Source organism: Haemorhous mexicanus, chromosome 4 (assembly GCF_027477595.1).
Source record: "Haemorhous mexicanus isolate bHaeMex1 chromosome 4, bHaeMex1.pri, whole genome shotgun sequence".
Taxonomy (NCBI): domain Eukaryota; kingdom Metazoa; phylum Chordata; class Aves; order Passeriformes; family Fringillidae; genus Haemorhous; species Haemorhous mexicanus.
Genome location: NC_082344.1, coordinates 18,541,550 through 18,560,532, shown reverse-complemented (window position 1 = coordinate 18,560,532; position 18,983 = coordinate 18,541,550). Strand labels below are relative to the sequence as shown.

General features: G+C 39.2%; 1 protein-coding gene across 1 annotated transcript in view; it reads left to right on the top strand.

The window, feature by feature from the left end:
• Positions 1-18,983, top strand: part of ARHGAP10 (Rho GTPase activating protein 10) — a 138,622-nt gene that overhangs the window by 117,102 nt on the left and 2,537 nt on the right. Inside the window, exons 20-22 of the mRNA XM_059843966.1 lie at positions 1,605-1,767; positions 11,840-11,971; positions 12,901-12,992. Of these exons, the coding sequence (XP_059699949.1) occupies positions 1,605-1,767; positions 11,840-11,971; positions 12,901-12,992 (387 nt within the window). The remainder of the gene's footprint in view (positions 1-1,604; positions 1,768-11,839; positions 11,972-12,900; positions 12,993-18,983) is intronic.

Sequence of the window (18,983 nt, the reverse complement as noted above, 5' to 3'; positions counted from 1 at the left end):
TTTACTCTCTAGGGAAGCTGTTCTCTCAGAGCTGCTGGGAGGGGGTGAGGATGAGATGGCTGGGGAAGCAGCTGAGGGCTTTGCTAACTCTGAACTATTGTAGCAGAAGAAATTGAGGCTGTGATAGAACTATGAGAAGGATTTTATCCATCAAGGGTGGCTTTTCATTGTCCACATTTGTTTTGTTGTGGTGTTGCACTCTTCATTAATTAAGAAAGAAATCATAAATGAAATCATTGCAACAGTAGTGCTTAGCTTGATGGAGTAGAATTAAGCTCAGTTCTTCCCTGAGGAGATGCTAGTTAATTTAGAAATAGAAAGTAATGTTGTACAAGACTTCATCTTGTATATTACTAATGTTATATATGGAAGATATAACTTGTCAAGACAGCACAATATTTGAACAGCTTTTGATTGTAGTATTTTGATGCTGTGTTAGGACATAGTTGTTGATATTTTTTTTTCCCCCCAAAACAGTTGGCCCCAAAAGAGGAGAACATCTTTTACAAAGATGGTGGGGACAGTGGTATCTAAACCACCCTAGACTTTTCTGGTGGTGTTATCTGGCAGGCTGGTGGGTTGTGTTCATGAGTGCTACTGGGAGTAGAATGGATGCAGGAAGGGATGCAGGAAGCATTGTAAAGGGTGGCTGGAATTGATCCTTGTTACTGTTAAATATCAATATATTGAAAACAGCAACACGCCCCATTTGAGACTGCTGGCTTAGCTGTGCTGGATACTTGAATGCTTGCAAACATCCTCATTTCAGGCACCTCCTTTAGAATTTATGAAATGTACAGCTGATGTTTAAAAAATAAAGATTGAAAGGAAAAGGCTGGGTGGGTGAAGTTAGCTTTTCAGTGAAGAATGTGCTATTTGGTTTGATGTGTCAGCATGGTTTGCAGTGACCGCTCTGACACATTGGTAACTTTATCTTTATGGTCCTTGGGATAGGAATGCTATTCCTTAAATGTTTTCCTAATCAATCATATCTGAATATGTTGCCTCAAAAGTGATATCCTAAGAGTACCCTAAGAAAACAAATAGATCAGAATACAGTGATCTCTCTTAAAATTAACACCATTAGAAAGAAGTAATAAAAGTAACATTTTTGGGTATTGTGTGTTTGTTAGAGATCTCTTGCTTATTCTGACCTTTCTAAATGTCATTTTTTCATTTTGAGAAGACTGTGCTTATTGTATTTGAGAGCACTCATTTCCTCAAATGTGTGTTAAATTATCTTTAGAGACTGTGTTTTTAGGGAGACATGCAAATGTGCATATACTAAACTGTTTTCTTGTCAGAAGTGTTGCCTTTGTCTAAAAACACCTCCCCAAAATTTAGCATTTCATTCACATAAAACAACTGAAAAGGAACTGGGAATATGTTGTACTTGAAGAAAGCTTGGTGAGAACAATGGGAGAAATTGTGCAATAATTCCTTTTGGGGAAATACTGGGAGATTTCTCGTCCTCCAGAATACTCAGTGGAGATGGAACAGAAAGGTTTCTTCTCTTACATATTTCAGGACATGATCTCCAAGGCAGATTATTTGGCTTTAGGAGATAATTCCTTGACTATCCTGACTTGTTTTCTCTTTCCTAGCTGACAGTCACAGCTCTCCCAGAGAAGACACCCCAAGTGGGAGCATGGATTCTCTTTCTTCCCAGTCTCCAACACCTGCATTCTCCAGCAGCCCCCTTGGGCTCTTGGATGGAAATCACCTTATCATGGACAGTGGAGATCTTGCAGGCTGGACAACAAATCTGTAAGTAGCTGAATATTAAGTAAGGATGTTTCCACTGGTATGATTGTGAAACACATTTTCCTTTTCAGGTTGGTGAGGAGTGATTTTTAGAAATTGCATATGATTGATTGTGTTTGCTTTCTTCTGCTAGAAAAAGGTGTGTATGTGTTGTGGTGGAGCTTAGAGCCTACTTGAATGCTTGTAAGAAAAAAATGTTCTATTGAAGTCTACTTCATTTTCCTGTTACCTTTATAACATTTTAAATGGTTATTTTTTTTTTAATTTAAGCAGTTTTATTTCAAGAAAACATTAAGGTACTCTTAGATGCCATACTGCTAAGATTTTGGGCCCAGCTTTGGTTTTGGATAAACACACTGCAATGGGTGTGTGCTCAGATTCTATTGTCTAAGAACATTATTTTTTTTAGTCTCTTCTTAACAAATTAAGTGCCTGGTTTCCAATGGAAGTGCAGTCTGTCACTTTCAGTAGATGCTGTAAGTGTTCCATTTTTGAGTGTGACTTAAATTTAGCAAAACTTGACGTTGAAATGTTAGTCCTTGCTCTCTAATACGTGTCCAGGTTTGATACACAAAGAGCTGACCATAACTTGTTTTTAAATCAGAGTTGAACTTGAATTGAATTCTCTGGTTTGCTATTCATTCAGACTTTAACCAGTATCAAGACAAACTTTTCCAGCCTTTAGTGCCAAGAACAGTGGAAGGAGCAGGTCTGGAGAAAAGATCTGTTACAGATATTTTCCATAATGGCATTCTGAGTAGTCAGCTCTGGTGATGAAACAGGTGTAAAATGTATGTGTAGATGTTCATAACACATGAGAATATATAGATATTCATAGAATAATTATTAATAATAAACTGCTGACTTGAGAGTTTGTTAACTAGAACAATTTTTTTCCTCTCATATGTATTGAAAGAATTCCAGATTTATAGTATTTTCCATAAATGTTGTTTCTTCAGTAGAGGTCTGAAGTTACTCTTCCCGCCTTATCCTCTAGAAGTGAGTAGAATTAGCAACAAATTGTACTTACCAAAGAGAGGTGCATATGTGGAAAAGATGCTGTAGTTGGTATAAAACTGGACTGTCGGTGAAAGCTAATTAAGGAACACAAGTTTAGCAGGACAGTGATAATGTCACTTCAGAGAATAAAAGAAGGATGTTGGTTTTATCCAGAGAGTTTGGGAACTTCAGGTGTTTGAAGGAACAGTGCATATTTTTTTTGTTTGTTAATTTTCATCAAAAATTATACTGCACTGGTGTTTTGGAAACCTGACTTGATGGTTTGAGGTTTTCTGCTCAGTTGGAAACAGTACTTAGAGTTCTCTTTGGAAGGAAAAAATAAAGGTGCATGGTATGTGCATTTAGATAATTTGTCAAAAGTAGTTTCTTTCTTCCACTCGCCTGTCTGTGAAGTCTGCTTTAGAGCTGCTTCTGTAACAAGCCTGGACAGTGACAGAATAGTCTGTGAACGTTACATTCTTTTTTTCCTCTGCTTTCTCACCTCAGATTGGCTTCACTTCCCCTTCTAGTTTGGATGACTCAGAGGGCCCTGCCTTAATAAATAAAACCCAAACCAAAACATAGAGCAGCTCCAGTGTAGTGATGGCAGAATGTAGCTCTGGTAGCTCTCAGAGCTCCAGGAAATGTAGCACTGGCTGTTGGTTGTAGACTATTCTCATAAGATGGACCAACTCTTAGAGTTGGGTGAAGAGCAAACCTTTCTGTTTGTGCAGGATTTCAAAATGTTTTGTATTTTGAGCCAAACTGGGACAAAATCAACCCTTTCTAAAATCCACAGTATCATCTCTCAAATGGTATTGCAGGTGTTCGCTGAGCTACAGCGCATGCCATAGTGAGTCTAGGGAAGGTGGAATTATACCAGAGGATCCGGTTTCTCAAGTTCCTGCTGATGTTTATAACACGTGGGTGTTGCTTGTCGGAGATCGATCACTCCGGAGCTATGCAGTCAACAAGGTGATGGTGACTTCTTTGTGGCAGAAGAGTTGCTTCCAGCTTTTCCCAGGGGAAGGATGTTGCATTGTGGGCCAAGATGTGTCAGATATTTCAAGAGCTGGTTTACACCAGTAGTTTGCTTTAAGCAAGAGTACGTGATGGGTAGCAAAAATACTTTTTGTGGTATTTGTTTTCAAGAGAGAAGAAGCTTGGTTTTTTTCCAGAATGATAGCTGTTGTCACCATGATGTTTCCTGGCAGAGATTTTGGTGATGCATGCCCTTTCCTTGTCCCACCTTCCAAAGCAAGAGCTACAGCTTCCAACATGGTGAGGTGAGCACCAAATGGAAGCAAATACACCCTCACGTCCTGATGGGCTTCATGTCCAGAGTGGTGAAAGAAGCTAAGAGAGCAAGGGCTTTGCCACCAATTTGAAATGTCTCACAAAGCCCCAACTGCTCAATTGTCACGTCAGTATTTAAAGATGTGCTCTGCATACGGTGTAACTTGAAGGTGATGTTTCACATATGTGCCATTTTGAAGCCCGTTAAGCTGTTGGTTTTCATGTCTGTACGTGTGTGTGTCTGCCTGATGCTAGATTTTCTCTGAAAGCTCTGTGTGGATCAGACATATGTCCTGTGTTGTCACGTGCTGCTGTAGGGGTGAGTAGAGACTTGGATGATGCTTGGCAGGGGTGGTTCTCACTGGAGACCTGAGTTTGCTGCTTTAAGACTACCATGCACCCTAAACTTTCTTTAACCTTTTTCCTGAAGTTATTTTTAACTTCACACTTCCATCTAGAGCCAAATACTAAAAATAAATAAGTTTTATTTTTACATACACTCTATGGTAGAACATAGCTATTTTTTTTTTTCCCCCCGTCAATCATCAAGTTACACAGTAGTTTTTGTAGACATAGGATTCAAACTCCAAATAGACTAGGATGGGTGAATTACCACTTCTCCTTGATGGAGCACAGTGTCATAAACATGTACTGTTTGAAAATACCTTCTATCCAAGGATGCTTTGGACAAGGTGATCTCAAACATAAATTCATAACTATAGTTGTGAGCTGGGTAAAGGTTTGCTCTCCATTAATATGGACATTTTTTCCCTTTAAGGTAGAGCAGCAGCAGCAATCTCAGTTTAATTAACAGCATTTGCATTCTTTCTTTTTTTCTCTCTAAGTGTCCATACAGATTCTCTCCTGCACAGTTTCTGTTTTTCCTATTGCATTTGCCCAAAAAGTAAGTAAATCTGCCACATCTTTTCTTCAAGATGCTTGATAGCTTTCTGCTGGAGGATGTGACCCTGACATTACTTTCAGTGCCTTCCTAACTGGCACTGAAAAATAATGCACCCTAATCACTCAGATTTTTATTTCTGTGGTGAAATTTTTAATAGTTTAAAATATGAAGTTTCCTAAGAGGAGTTCAGGATTTCAGACACTAAGAGGCTGGATAGCCTTTCTAAGCTAGTCCCCAGACTGTTTTGATAATAGTAATGGTCTTGGGCTTGGAGATATGGATTAGAAGGAGTTACAAGTAGCTGTTGAACTGCATTTGAACTGTGGAGCTATAGTCAATCCTCCATCTTACCTGCAATTGAAAGTTAGTGATGCAAAGTTAGAATTTCACCCTATTGCACTATGGCTTTGCACATGCAATGATAGCTAAACTGGGTGTACACTTCAGTGTCTAATAAATATACTTAAGCAAGGAAAGACAAAGTGTAATTTGAAGTCCTCTTATAGTGAAGGAGGTGGTATTGCCAAAGTTTCAGTATCAGATGTGGAGTGATGTAATTAAATTTAAAAAGGGTGAGGGAATTTATTTTTTTTTTGCAGCTGTTGTGGTTTGAATATAGAATTTACTTACAGAATCATTTATTGATGATCCTGTCCTGTTCAGCCTTTCCAGAGTTCTGGCTGTAATGGCAGCTCACCTCTGATGGATTAGTACGGATTTCCCTCATTGCAACGACTGATTTGTCAAAAGGTGGATTACAAGTCATGTCCTAAAATACTGTGGGCTGCCTTATGTCTTTTTTCACTTGACCTCAGAATGAACCAAAAAACTGAACACTTGGTATTCTCTGGACTCGCTGTGTGTTGTAATTAATCTTTCTGAGGACCTTTTTCTGATAAGGAAAGATTTGTTGCTGTAACTGGCCCCTTGTTGTCACGAGATTTCTTTGTGCTTACAGTACAATGCCCTGTGCCAGGGCTTATCTACAGACCTTACAGACTTAGCCCTCACAGTGCTGGGTTTTCAGAATTGGGTCAGTCTTCCTTTTTGTGTTGAAAGTATCCTACACTTGCTGCATGATCACTTCTTTATTCAAATCATGAAAACTAATGCCTTGTTTCTCAGCTGGAGAGTTCATTTTTGGGATTTGAGACTGCAGGGTGTCTGGGTTTTCCAGGGGGCTGGAACATGGTGACTTTTGATGGTTGTTCTGGATGGAGTTATGATGCAGGATATGATACAGCCTTCCTCAAGATGATACTGAGCATCTGTTTACCTTGCTTGTTCTTTCCCTCTCTAAGCCTTTGGGATTTTGCAGTTCGAGGGGATGGAAAGCATTCCTGTCCCTTAAACATTTTAAGTAGTGTAGGTGGGTGCAGGACTTGTTAAAGCAATTACATTTCTGGGCTAAGAATGGTAAGATTCATAGTTTCCAAACTGAATCTCACCTTGGATACTTCTGTAGGAGCATGCGGGATACAGTCCTGACAGTCCAAATACCAAAGTGTTCAAAGCCCAGAAGAGAAATGGAAGCAACAATATAAATGGATTTTCAGGAACGTGCAAGGGACTAATGGAAGATGAAATAATCCAGTCTTTTTTTTTTTTTCTCATTTCTTATTAATTGGTTCTCCTCACAGTAAAATATTCTGTTACCCAGTTCAATGGTATCTAAGTGCTACATGGTGGATCTAGTTTTGGGGTTTTAAATATGCAAAATGGTGATAAGATCTGTGCTGTGCAGCATCCAGGATCTTTTTGACCAGGCTGGGAAAATGTTACTCATTCTTCATGAAATCTCAAGCTGTTCAAATTGCTGGTGAGCAAACTGATGTTAAAAGAGCCATCAGATGGCAAGGGCGGGCAGAGATAGTGGTGTTCTGCACATAACAGAAGCCTTGGAGATAGTTATTAATTTTGTTCGACTGCCGTGTGAATTCCCATCAGCCTTGTTATATCTACATCAGTAGACTGCATGTCTGGTCTCCTTAAAATGGCAATACTTTCTTTTTTGTACTTTCTGGCAGTGGTGTGAATTTGCAGCTTTACATAAATGATGAGTGACTTGGGTTTCGCTGTCTTGAAAACTTTTTATAATATCTAATGCCACCATCCTGTTTTATTGAAAGAAGGTGCTCTAGCTGCTGTTGGGTCATTGTGCTTATTCTGCAGTTTGGTTTTGTTTCAGCTGCCACCTCTTCAGTGACTCAGCACTTGGAGAGCGGGTTTAGCGGAGCAGGCACTTCTTTTTGTACCCTTTCGTTATGCAAGCAGAGCAAGAGCCCTCATTTTGCAGCTTCTTTGAGACAGGCATAATATAACTTAGTCATGTGGCTCGTACAAAACAGACCTTGCCATCTCCTTGGCTGCCAGGGAGCTTGACAGCAGCACTGCTGTTTGAGCACAGGGTAAGTGGTGTATGTGCTCAGGGCAGGGAGGGGTGTGGATGCAATCACTGGGATGAGCTAAAGTTGACTTTATAAATTTAAAAAAAATGTTTTTCTTTTCTTTTCTTTGCATTCCTCCAGGGCAACACAGCCCCCTCAATTTTTTTTTTCCCTGAAAGGAGCAGTGGTGAGCTATAAGCTTATAGATGTACATATTTCACTTTTGCTTTGTCTGAATTATCATTTAAAAATGCTTTAACTTGGGACAGCTGCTGTAGACATTAGCTTTGGATTTACCAGACTGGCGTGAAAGATCATTTCACTAATGTGTTAGCTGCTTCATTGAGACTTCACAATCCAAGTTAAAAAAGCCTCTATTTCAGTGCTGACTGATGTGCTCTGTATAAATGAGGGTTCAGGAAAGCTGCGTGCATGTCACATACTTGAAATTTTGAGGATGCAGTTTCTTTCTAGGGGGAACACAGATGGGGAAATTCTGGCCTTCTGTTTGTCTCCAGCTTTGCTGCAGCTATAACAATTTCTAGAATCTTGGCCACATATTTTTCTGCTCCCCACTCCCCAGGGCACAGGGGATTTTAACGTGCAGGAAGACATAGTGGTGGTCACTATTGGCTTGCATAAAGAATCAGCAGTAGCCAATACCCTTTGGTACACACTGTCATCTTGTAATGAAACCTTTCAAGAACGCTTTCATTGAGTTTGTCAGCCAGACACTGTGATATGACAGCCATGGCGCTGCCAAACTTGTCTGAAACAACCCTTTTTTTCTCAGGAGTTGCAGTGTAGATTCTTTTCACAGACTCTCTTCCTTGCTCTCAAGATAAGAGGCTGCTCTTTAGCTGGGTTACCTTAGGAACCAGCCAGATAAACATCCAATAAAATCTTGTTTTCAGAAATTTCTTTCTGAATATCAGTACAAAATCTCTAGCTTATTTTCAGTAAAGCTCCCCTCCTCCCTTTTCCCATCGTTCACTATGCTAGACAATAGCATTTTTTCCTCAAAGAGAGATGGTTATGTCAGTCAGCCTTTTTGGGCTTTTTTCCCACCCACAGGAAATGCATTGCCTTCATTTTAGCCTTAGGATTTCTTCAACATACCGTCTTAAAGTTGAGATGCTGTGTGATAACACGTGCAATACTTTCTAATATATCATCATCTTGATAAACAAGGTGTGCAAATCTTTATAGCAAAGCAGCCTTGATGTGACAAAAGCCTTTTCAAGGAAAAAACAATAAAATCTAACCTTTTGTTGCTTACACACCACAACATTGGAAATTATTTTTCTTATTGAGTAAAACCTTCTGTTTCAGTAACAAGAATGAAGTGGTTCCTGAGGTAACCAAGTAAAATAAATTTTAAAAACCCCCTCACAACCAAATCACTAGAATGTGCTTAATAGTTAAAGCTATCAACTTTTTTTTTTCTTTGTTTCTTTCTTCTTACCGTGGTGAACCCATTGCTATTGAAAAATGTATTGGGTTTTTTGTCTCCTGCTGGATGGTGGAGCATGATCTCTTGCTGGGTAACCAGGAGCCTAAAGTGACAGGCAAATTCTGCTGCAGTGTTTTCCCTACAGCTGTGAAGTATTAAGGGAATTCATCAAAAAAGTGGGGGAGGGAGCAGCCCAGCACTCTGCATACCTGTACTTCTGGAGTGTTTTTCCACTACAACTGTTGGAGTGGCTCAGAATTTGTAGAAAACCTGCCAATTTTATCATGCTTCTATATAATCCTGTCTGGTAAAGGACAGTGTAGTCCTACTTGGTGATAGATTGAACTTCTTGTTGAGTCTCTGTAATTTGAGAAATTAATATGCCATAGCGTGGAGCTGAACATTTAATTTCATCTTCTGTTCCCTTATGTGCACACCTCTTTCCTTTTTTTTTTTTTCCCCCTCTTTCTTTCCTCTCCAAGTCTCAGCAAGAAACCATCTGGTATTTATTCCAAGTATTCTTATGAATGACCAATGCTTCCCTGGGTCAGAAGGTTCCTTTTGTGCTCTCTCTGTTCTGAGCATTGCTTTGAAGTCATTAATTCTGTGTGAGGTGCAGGTGGTGTGTGTTGTTCTAGAGCTGATTGAGTAAATTGCAGAGATTAACATGATGCATCTATCAATTAAATATTTAACAAATGCAAGTTTTAATATTCACTTGTTGAAAATCAAACCACACATCTGAGGTTGCACTACAAAAGGCCACTTGGTAGAATATTCTTGAATTATGAATACTTTGCATTAGAGACATTTTAATACTCCTTTTGCAATATACTTGGAGTGTTATTTTTCTGTTTTCAGTCCTTTTACAGGTTTCAGAAATGAGCCTCACACCAATCCTTATCACAGAATCATGGAATGGCTTAGGTTGGAAGGGACCTTAAAGATCATATCATTACAACCCCCCTGCCAAGAGATTGATTTGAATTTAATAAATAGCAAGGAAAATATTTTTTCTCTAAGTCTCAGGACTGTTTTAAGTAGAAGTGTTTAGTCTGTGCAAGAAGGATACCTCTTTTAAATTCACTTTTGAAAAACTTTTTTCTTGTGTTCACCTGCTGAGTTAAAATTAATTCTGCATGTAGACATTATGAGTGAGGAATGATGAAGAAATTATTTACTTTCTGGCAAACTTTATAAACTTTACAGTGCCATTGAGAATTGGTTTATCCTCAGTATTTAGAGGAAATGATCCAAATGCTGGTGTTCATTTTTTTGGTTTGTATGAATGAAGAAACTTTTAGATGAAGATTTTTCTTTCATTTGAGGAAAAATTTTCAATTATTAGGTGTAAATGGGAGGAAGGAGACAAGTTGAAGCAAAAGAGAACCCTAAAATTCTATAGGTGCAGTTCCTAATTGTATGTTGTTATTGGAAGATGTAAAAAACTGTGCACTGGAAAATTCCCAGGCAGAAAAGATGACTGGATATCCTCTTCCCAAAGTTAAGCATAAAATATGTTTCTAGACAGCATGGTCCTACTCATCATTCAGTTTAATACATGTGATTCCTTTCCTTTTTTGGTAAATGTGATAATTTTTAAAAGCAGAGCATGTTTTGATAAACCCTTCTGGTTGTGATTCCAGCACATTTAAGTTGCATTTTACTAGTGGAATTAACTATAGAATGTTGTTTTATAAACTGTGAATTCCAGTTTTTATTCAAATGCCATCTGATAAATTTCCAAAGGAAAAGCCATTGTCTTGTAATAAGGAATGTGACGTTCACATTATAATGTACTAAATTTAAAAAAAAATAGTCAAAATAAATGCCTGCTTAACTATGCAACTGCTAGACTGACTATGAAATATGAGTTTGTAAAAGTTGAATTTGATTGTAAATCATGCTATGCAAACCAACAAATAATGATAATTTCTTCTAGAAATTAAATATCCCAGTGTACAATAAGATAAAAATTAGCTATCTAAGTTAGGTTTCCTGCTTTCTTTTATTCATCTACAATTATAACTGGTCTGATTCTTGATTCCTCTTTTTGCTTGTGTTCACTCCATCTTGATTAGGTGTGCATTTAGACTCCCACAAAAACCTTCTTGACTGAGTTCTTAGATTTTGGTGGTGCTTTTCAGATCAATGCTCTCTAAGAGATTAATGTTGGAGTAAGACAAAGTCATAAATGCTGTATTGGGAGGTCTCTACTTCTGAGGGAACAATTGCTGTGTGCAAATGATTTTAGTTGTGTTACTGCTTAGAAACTGCTTGAAGTCCAGATCTTTGTCCCAAAGACATGCTGACAGCAACTTTTTGGACTATTTGTTGTTTTGTCCATGCCATAAAGGAAAGCCTTCCAGTGCTGGAACACTTCAGTTCTTTTAAGGTGTAAGATTAGAAATGTTCTTTATCTTGGGGACAACTTTGTGTGTTTACTAATACAGGCTTTAAATTTTGCCTGCTATTTCTTCTCCTCTAGTGTCAATTTTGTGTTCAGCCATTAATTTCATACATATTTGGGCAGTGCATTGGTGGGGGCAGCCACTGAGACAGTGTTTGCACAGCTCCATGAAGATCTCAATCCAGACCCAGCATCGTGATCCCGGTGCTGGAATTGCTGCAGCCTCTTTAGAAATCTTCTCAGTTGTACAGTACTGAGGAGATTTTTAAATAGATTCATCAAAACTTGTAAAGGCAGAGTGGCAGCTCAAATAATAGCCTGCTCTATGCAATTTCACTTTGTCTGTCTTTATTAGATAAGGAATGGGGAATTTTGCCCTTTTATTGCTTGTGTCATGCATCTCAGGTAATTCTCCTTAGCTTAGGATGTAGGGCATGTAGGAAAAGAATTCCAAGGAGGAGTGCAGAATCACACGGTGGCCATTTCTGCAAAATCAGCTTGATAATATGATTTGGTTTGAATTTGAAAATCTCACAGGTTGTCCAGTTATAAAGATTCAAATCTTTTGGTAGGATAAGAAATTTTATTCATGTTGTTAATTCTGCCTTGAATGTATTTCCTCTCAGTCCAGCTCAAAGCCGCCCGTCGATGGTCTCATGGATGAACATTCCATCTGCTAACCCGGCTGCCACAGATGCTGCACTACCCACTTTCTTCTTCCCCAACCCTGCCACTGGCACTGACAGAGCAGTGGAAAGGTATGATGCACGTCAACTTTTGCTGGCTCTTTATTTGCCTCTATTTTCTGTATCTTTACAAAAACAGTCTCCTGTGGCATGTGAATGATTATCTCCCACCAGGAAACGCAACCGCAGCAGTTTTAACAGAATAAAATACCCGTCTACTTCATCTTACTTGTCCTTTGAACACCTGCCTTGGTGGAAGGCACACAGTACCCCGAGCCAGTGGTCTGCTGGTTCATACAGGAGAGCTCTATTAACAATGGGTGGGCAATTCATAGTGTCTCTCTCCCGCAGTGTTTCTCTTGGAGTCTTTTAAAATGCTGATTCTTCCACCTTTGCCAGATTTAAGATTCTTATCCTAGACTTTCTTCCTTTCTCTGTGGTTTCATTCTCTATTTCACTCTTTTTCCAGATTTCCTTCCATCATGTTTCTGCTTACTTCCATGCTGTTTTCCATGTTTTGAAGTATTTTGAGTTTTTCCTTTGAAGGTCTTCACCATCTTAGCTTTTCCCTTCAAATCTAGTAATATTTGCCTTTCTAATTAAGTAGTTCGAGTAGTAGGTATATTTCACAACTTCTTCCCCACACTTGATTAAAAAAAATCCTATTTCTTATTGCTGGTTGAATTTTTGAAGTATATTATACTTTGCCTGCTATTGAGTTCATTGCTGACTAGCACATGAAAAAAAATTAACTGTAGTTGAAAGTCGAGCTTGTCATAAAAATAGTGTGCAGAAAGTTGGGAGTATGATATTCAGAAATGCCAACAGTAAGCTGTGAAGCTTCAGCTTTGGCTGTGTGTATGAATTATAACCCTGTAATGATGCATGTGAGATTGTGTTTAAAGTTTTAGTCATCTCCAAATGTGAATGGAGAGAGAATGGTTGAGACAGTGTCTTCATAATAGTAAAAAGTTGCTACAATTCATAATTTCATTTTTCAGTGTTGCCCACCGAAAAGCAAGAGCAGTTTATCCATGTGAAGCAGAACACAGCTCTGAATTGTCATTTCAGATAGGAGCAATATTTGAAGATGGTAAGTACTGCTTGAGTAAATATAAAGCAATGAAAAACAAATTGACAAAACTGCTAAAATGGCTTTGGATAAAAATACAAGCCTGACTGCTATTCTGCCAACACTGCTGATGGCACACAGTTGGTGATGGAGATATTTTCTGGTATGAAGAAGCTACTTAACATAACCTTAGCACTGTGAGGCAATGCTTTTGATTTTTGGGTGAATAGACTCTTCCAACTGGAATAATTTTTCAGCATCCTTTAGATGTGTTGTAGTTCCCAAAAAAAAGGTTATTCAGTAATAGAAGAGAACACCTTCACTTATGAAACTGAATTTTTTAAAATGTGAATGCTTGTTGTAAAATAACACAGGGGTTTTCCTTTAAAGAAAAAAAAAAATCTGTTTCAGGATTTTGAAGCAAACATAGTACCAGGTAAATCAGGTGAACAATGGAGGGGAAAAAGAGTGTTTTTACTGATTTAGATCAAGGTCTGCATTAGTGTGTGCATGTACTGGTAGAAAATGGAATATTCACTGAGGTGTGGAATGAAGGCCTGTGTTTAATGATTTCTATGGATCCAAATACAGCATTACATGTGAGCATCCAGAAGGTGATTCCTGTGCTCAAGACTGTTCTCAGTAAACTTCCATGGATATACCCTTCAGCAAATGCACAGGGACTTCAAACTGATAGGAAAGGTTTTAGTTTTTAAACCTTATGCCAATGACTACTCTAATACAAATTCTGAAGATGCAGAATGGGAAGCTCAGCAATTTTTTTTTAATGGTATGTATAATAGGATATTTCTGTCCTCTGTCTCCTCCCAAACAAGTAAACAACACACCTGGTCCAGACTTCAGTTCTGCTTTTTTTTTTTTTTCCCCAACATAAAGTGGTCTGGGGTCCCCACTAGGTTCCTCCCCACTAGCACCCACCTTACAAAATCATTCTTGATGTTTCCTATTAGAGCTGCCTTGCAGGCAAATCATGTCTGAATCAAGTTAGGTGGGAAACCTTTTAAAGATGAATTAGCTGAGTGATTGCTCTTTTCAAAGTCCTTAACACCACTTATTTTAATTTAAGTTTTTTAAAACATGACTGATAGGGCTCTTCAGCAGACATCAAACTGTGTACAGGAAAGAAAATCTAGTGCATGGTGGAAAAGATTTGATGTCTGGGAGAGGCATTTCTGCTGTAGAACAGCAAGGGTTGTGTTAGCTTGGGGTAAGGAAGTCTTTCAAGAAGTAGTTCTTTGTGTATCGTGTTCTTGTGTGAGAGCAAGGTTAAGATTCTCTCCTTGTATGAGAACTCAGGAAGTGGTGACAAAGGCCCCATGATTTGGTGCATTGCAGCCTCGGTTGAATTTTTCAACTGGAGAGTTGGATTGCCCCAAAACAAGTATGGAATTTGACTCTGGCAGCTGTGGAGAAATGTTTCAACTGTAACTTTTTCCATGTCATCAGACAAATAAGGTCCAAAGCCTGGGAAAAAGGTTGCATGGATTGCATTTGGAAAACCCAATTGCAGATTTCCGATGGCAAAGCTCACATTTCCTTAAACACGTTAGTTTCAATTTGTTCTGCTATATCCTGGTTATTTCACAGGTGTTGTCCTTGCCCTGCAGGCTCTCACCCTCAGCTAGGCTGTGGATTGGCAAAAAAAATGGGGAGAGCATGCACATAATAAGGCAGTAACTGTACGTAATGGTAATTTCAGAACTTTTCCCAGTATGTTATGTCATGGATGGCTCATGCCAAGTGCAGACCTGTCTCCTCATTAGAAACCTCTGAAATGCCTCAACATGGGTCTTTTCTTTCTGTATCAGGCACCCCTGTGTCTGTGCTGAAATCAGATTGCAGTGAATCAATTCAGGTTCTTTAGTTACTCAATTTAAATTCCCATATGCCCTAATAAAGCCCCCAAATGAAGAATTAAAGTAATAATACATCAATTCTGCAGCTCTACCAATAACCTTAACTATCAAAGTGACAACGCATCAATCAAGTTGACATACAGCTAGTATCAGCCATTAAAGTAACTGTTAAATTAATGTCTACTAAAAAGTGCTGCTTCCATTAGTGAAGGTTTTATATGTCTCTCCTTTCTCTACCCGGCCTCTCTCACTTTCTAATCCTGTCTCTTATTTTTTTTTTCCTTTTTCTTTCCTCTCTTTTCTGATTTGTTTCCTTTTTCCTGTTCCCTTCCCTGTTCTTGGTTTGTCTCTCTTGGTCCATAGATGTTGATTGCAGCAGCTCTCTCTCAGCTGTCATTACTCGGGATGAATCTTTCTGGCTGCTTCAGCCTCAAACAGGATAATGGCATTTAGGGAAGCAGTCTTGCACCTGTCATAGCTACTAAATGTAATATTGGTGCAAGAAGGTGAGTTTAACCTTTGCTCCCATCTCCATTTCCTGTTTCTAAACAGGGGGTAAAAAAAAATCTGTCTCAGTCTGCCAAGGTAAGATTTGCTAATATTTTAAGTTAAGCTTTGCATCACCTGATAGGAATCTGTATAGAACCTTAGCATTTTCACATTCAGGTGTTTTCAGTACTGCATGTACATTGTGCTTCCCCAAATCCCACAGTCTTTCCATTAAAGTGCCATAGAATATAAATGCTAAGGCACCATCTGGTAAGTTAAAAAGAAAAGGCAAAGTTTTCTATTTAATTGAATTGTGTAGGAAAATGAATAACATAATCTGAACAATATCCACTAGATATTTTTAAGGTCTTTAATTCAATTTGCCTTAGGCTGTGCCAATATTTTTATTTCCCAGTTGTTACAGGCTATATTATTGACAGCATATAACAATATAATTCAAGTGGTTGGAAGCAAAGCTTGGAGAGTTTGCAGCTGGATAAGGGCACATAAGGGAAGAAGCAGAGTAGGATCTGAGATTGAGAGACATATGCTGGCTGTGCATGTCTGTTGTTGTTGAGGCAGATATTCCCAATAATCAGGGAAAGAATAATCAGACTGCCTGGCACTAGAATTTTGCCAGTCTTGGAGCCAAGAGTTATTAAATTTCTGGATCTTGAAAGAGACTGCTTAAAAGTCAGTAAATGGGAATTTCACTCCGGAGAAGTGTTTCAGATAGGTTAAATGGTGTTTACACAATAAAAATTCCTTGGCAGAACTGCTAGCAGGAAGGCTTCCTGAAAACTTGTCAAGATAGCTCTTATCAAGGCTTTTTACAATTTTTAAAATCCGATTTTAGGGACTAGAAAACATGAGGAAAACTGAGAGTGTGTTTTGTTCCTAAGGAAAAGTGGGGCACCCATCATCCCCCCCAAGTATAACAGGAACACAAAAAGCCACATTCACACAGCCCTTGTCACCCCCATCTCTCTCCCCCACTGTAACAAAGTGCCAGCCTTAGTTAATGGTCCTGGTTTGACTCCAGGGCACTCTCTGCCCTCTGATTCATGCTGTGGTTCTGGACTATATGGTCTTGACCAATCCAGGATTTACATCTAAGAGAAGTAGTACTCCCAAAATACTGTATTGCACTGTATGTGCAAATGGTTCTTTTGCTGGGGTGAAGATGGAGATAGAGCTACTTCTTGGTGCAACTTTCATCTGTGTAGTTCAGACCACTTGGAAACTTTCATGGGGGGAAGACCGCCTGACTCCCAGTCCTGTGTTCTGTGCACAAGATAACTCTGCTTCTCACAGTATAATTAAGGGAAACAGCAAGCTTTGAAATTTCAAATTCCAGCTAACCCTAAGCATGATAGATATTTCTGCAATCAACTCAACCCACAGGGATTGTTTCAAAAACCCAAAGGGATTTCTAAACACAGAGGGCTTGCAAGCACATTTGGTTGCTTTAATTGAATTTCCGGATGAAAAATTGGTCAGCATCATTGAGTTCTATGGAAGTGGGTTCTAGTGCTAAAGTGGTTTTAGCAGTGAGATTTCTGTTGCTCTCAGTTATCCTCATTTATGTTGCTTTTTGAGGTTTTTACTCTGATTGGCAGTCCATGAGAAAGGGAGGCCTCCTCTGCCAGACACCATGCAGGTTAGATTTGCTCCCAAAACAGCCAGTTTCCACAAAGACATGGAAATCAGTGTGAATCAGTGTCTGATTCAGTCTTGCTGAAGTTAGTGGCACCCAGCCAATGAAGTAATACTGCTGAGGAAGTAAGTCCTGCTCTCATTGTGGTTGAGACCTGTGAAACATTTCAGCTGCCCGAGAAGAGCAAAGTCTGCTTATGGCATTGGGTCTCTGGGAAGAGCTGCTTGCAAATTTTATGCATTTGCAAATAAATAATAACATTGGCAATATCAAAGCTATTTCCTTTTGAAGAATACAGAAAAGTAAGAGGCAATGCTGCAAATGCCAAGTTGACCTAATGGTGTTTCTTGATTAGAAAAAATCAGATCTCACTGCAAGTTCCAAGTCTGTAGATTTTGTTGGCCCATTTGAGCTGGGGTGATTGTTCCATAGCACTTGCTATTGTTCTGATGCTCAGACATCTTCCTTCCCTGTACCTTGCCTCCATGAGTACTGAAAAGGCCTTGCAGCAGGTACTGAGGAAGTCACTATCCCCCTCTGAGCTCTCAACTTGGCTGCTATTTGCACTGTCCTAAGAGGCAATGGCTTTTAGTGGTGGTTCTGTGCTTGGTCTTGTTGTGCAGTCTTGCTATACACTCATTAAATCTTGCTGAAAACATTTACTGATTAGTTCTCTGCTCTGTATCTTTTATACTAGGGGTGTTTTCCCCTCCTGTCCTGTGCCAACATGAGATTAGTCCTGTGGGATGATTGCTCTAGTAATGAGTTGTAGTTTTAAGGCCAAGTGTGTAGTTTCTGCATCAAGGTAATTTTAAATGAGGCAGGCCTGAGAAAGTGCTAAGAACTGTAATTGTTGTTGATTGAGAAGAAATGACAGAAAGGGGACACTACAGATGTCTTCTCTTGAGCAGGGTATTTTTTTCAGAAATAGGCTATGTCTTGGGTTTAAGAAGAGCTGTTCATGAGAGAGGAATGGAGTTTGTGTGGTTAAGTGGTTTTGATTTGTAAGGAATGCATGCTGTTGTGCGCTGTACTTCAGAAATGGATTAGCAAAGTAAATAGGATCACTGGAGCTTAAAGCAGCTTTACTTTTGGATGGCACCTTCATTAATATCTTTTGCCTACAGAAGCAGTCAGTGATGTACACAAGTATCTTACCCCTTCTTGCACAAGGTGATTGGAGTGGGGGCAGAAACCTTCCCTGCTGTGACAGTCACCACAGCTGCTGAACATTAAGAATTACTTTCTGCTGTGTTACTTTTTTTTATTACTTTTTATTGCTAAAAAAGAATTTCTTTAAAAAAAAACCAACAAAGATCTCTAGAAATGGTGCCCCTACGTGTAATTGAGAGGTTCTTTCTTCAGTCTTCCCAGAGTCTAAAAGCACTTTCTGCCAACAAGCGAGGCCCTGAGCTGTGTAATGTACATGGGCAATATTTCATTTCCTAAGGCCAGAGCTCAGTTAGGTCTCATCTACTGGGGTGAAAATGGTATTTGCCACTCAAACCCAACTGTGGGGCCATGAATGTGCTGTAGTGTGCAGAGCTCACCATTATCTTATCAAACTTGCTTGGAAAATATTTCTTTGGAAGTTTGCTGTTGTGTCGAGTGATGTGATTCAGCATAGTTTGAGCATTTCCTCCTCTGTGTAAATTTTAGGTAAATTTTAATTTCAGTGTGATCCCCTCAGATGAGGGCTCCCCTCAGCTTGAACAGGCCTTGGATTTATGGACACTCACATGCCAGTGGTATCTACCCTCTTACTAATGGAAATTAAGGTTAAGCACCAGAGGACAGGTAGAAATTTCCTACTTCTAGGTTTTCTAGTTGCTTTTCTTCGTAACCTGTCCTTTTTTGGGGACTTTGTTTCCTGTAATACAGATGTGCTCCATAGGTATGGGAGACCTCAGGGAGGGGTTTTGCTGGCTGCTGGTGCATTTGCTGGAAATGCAGAATTACAGCTTCTAGAGGGAGGTTGGTGGTGGTGTC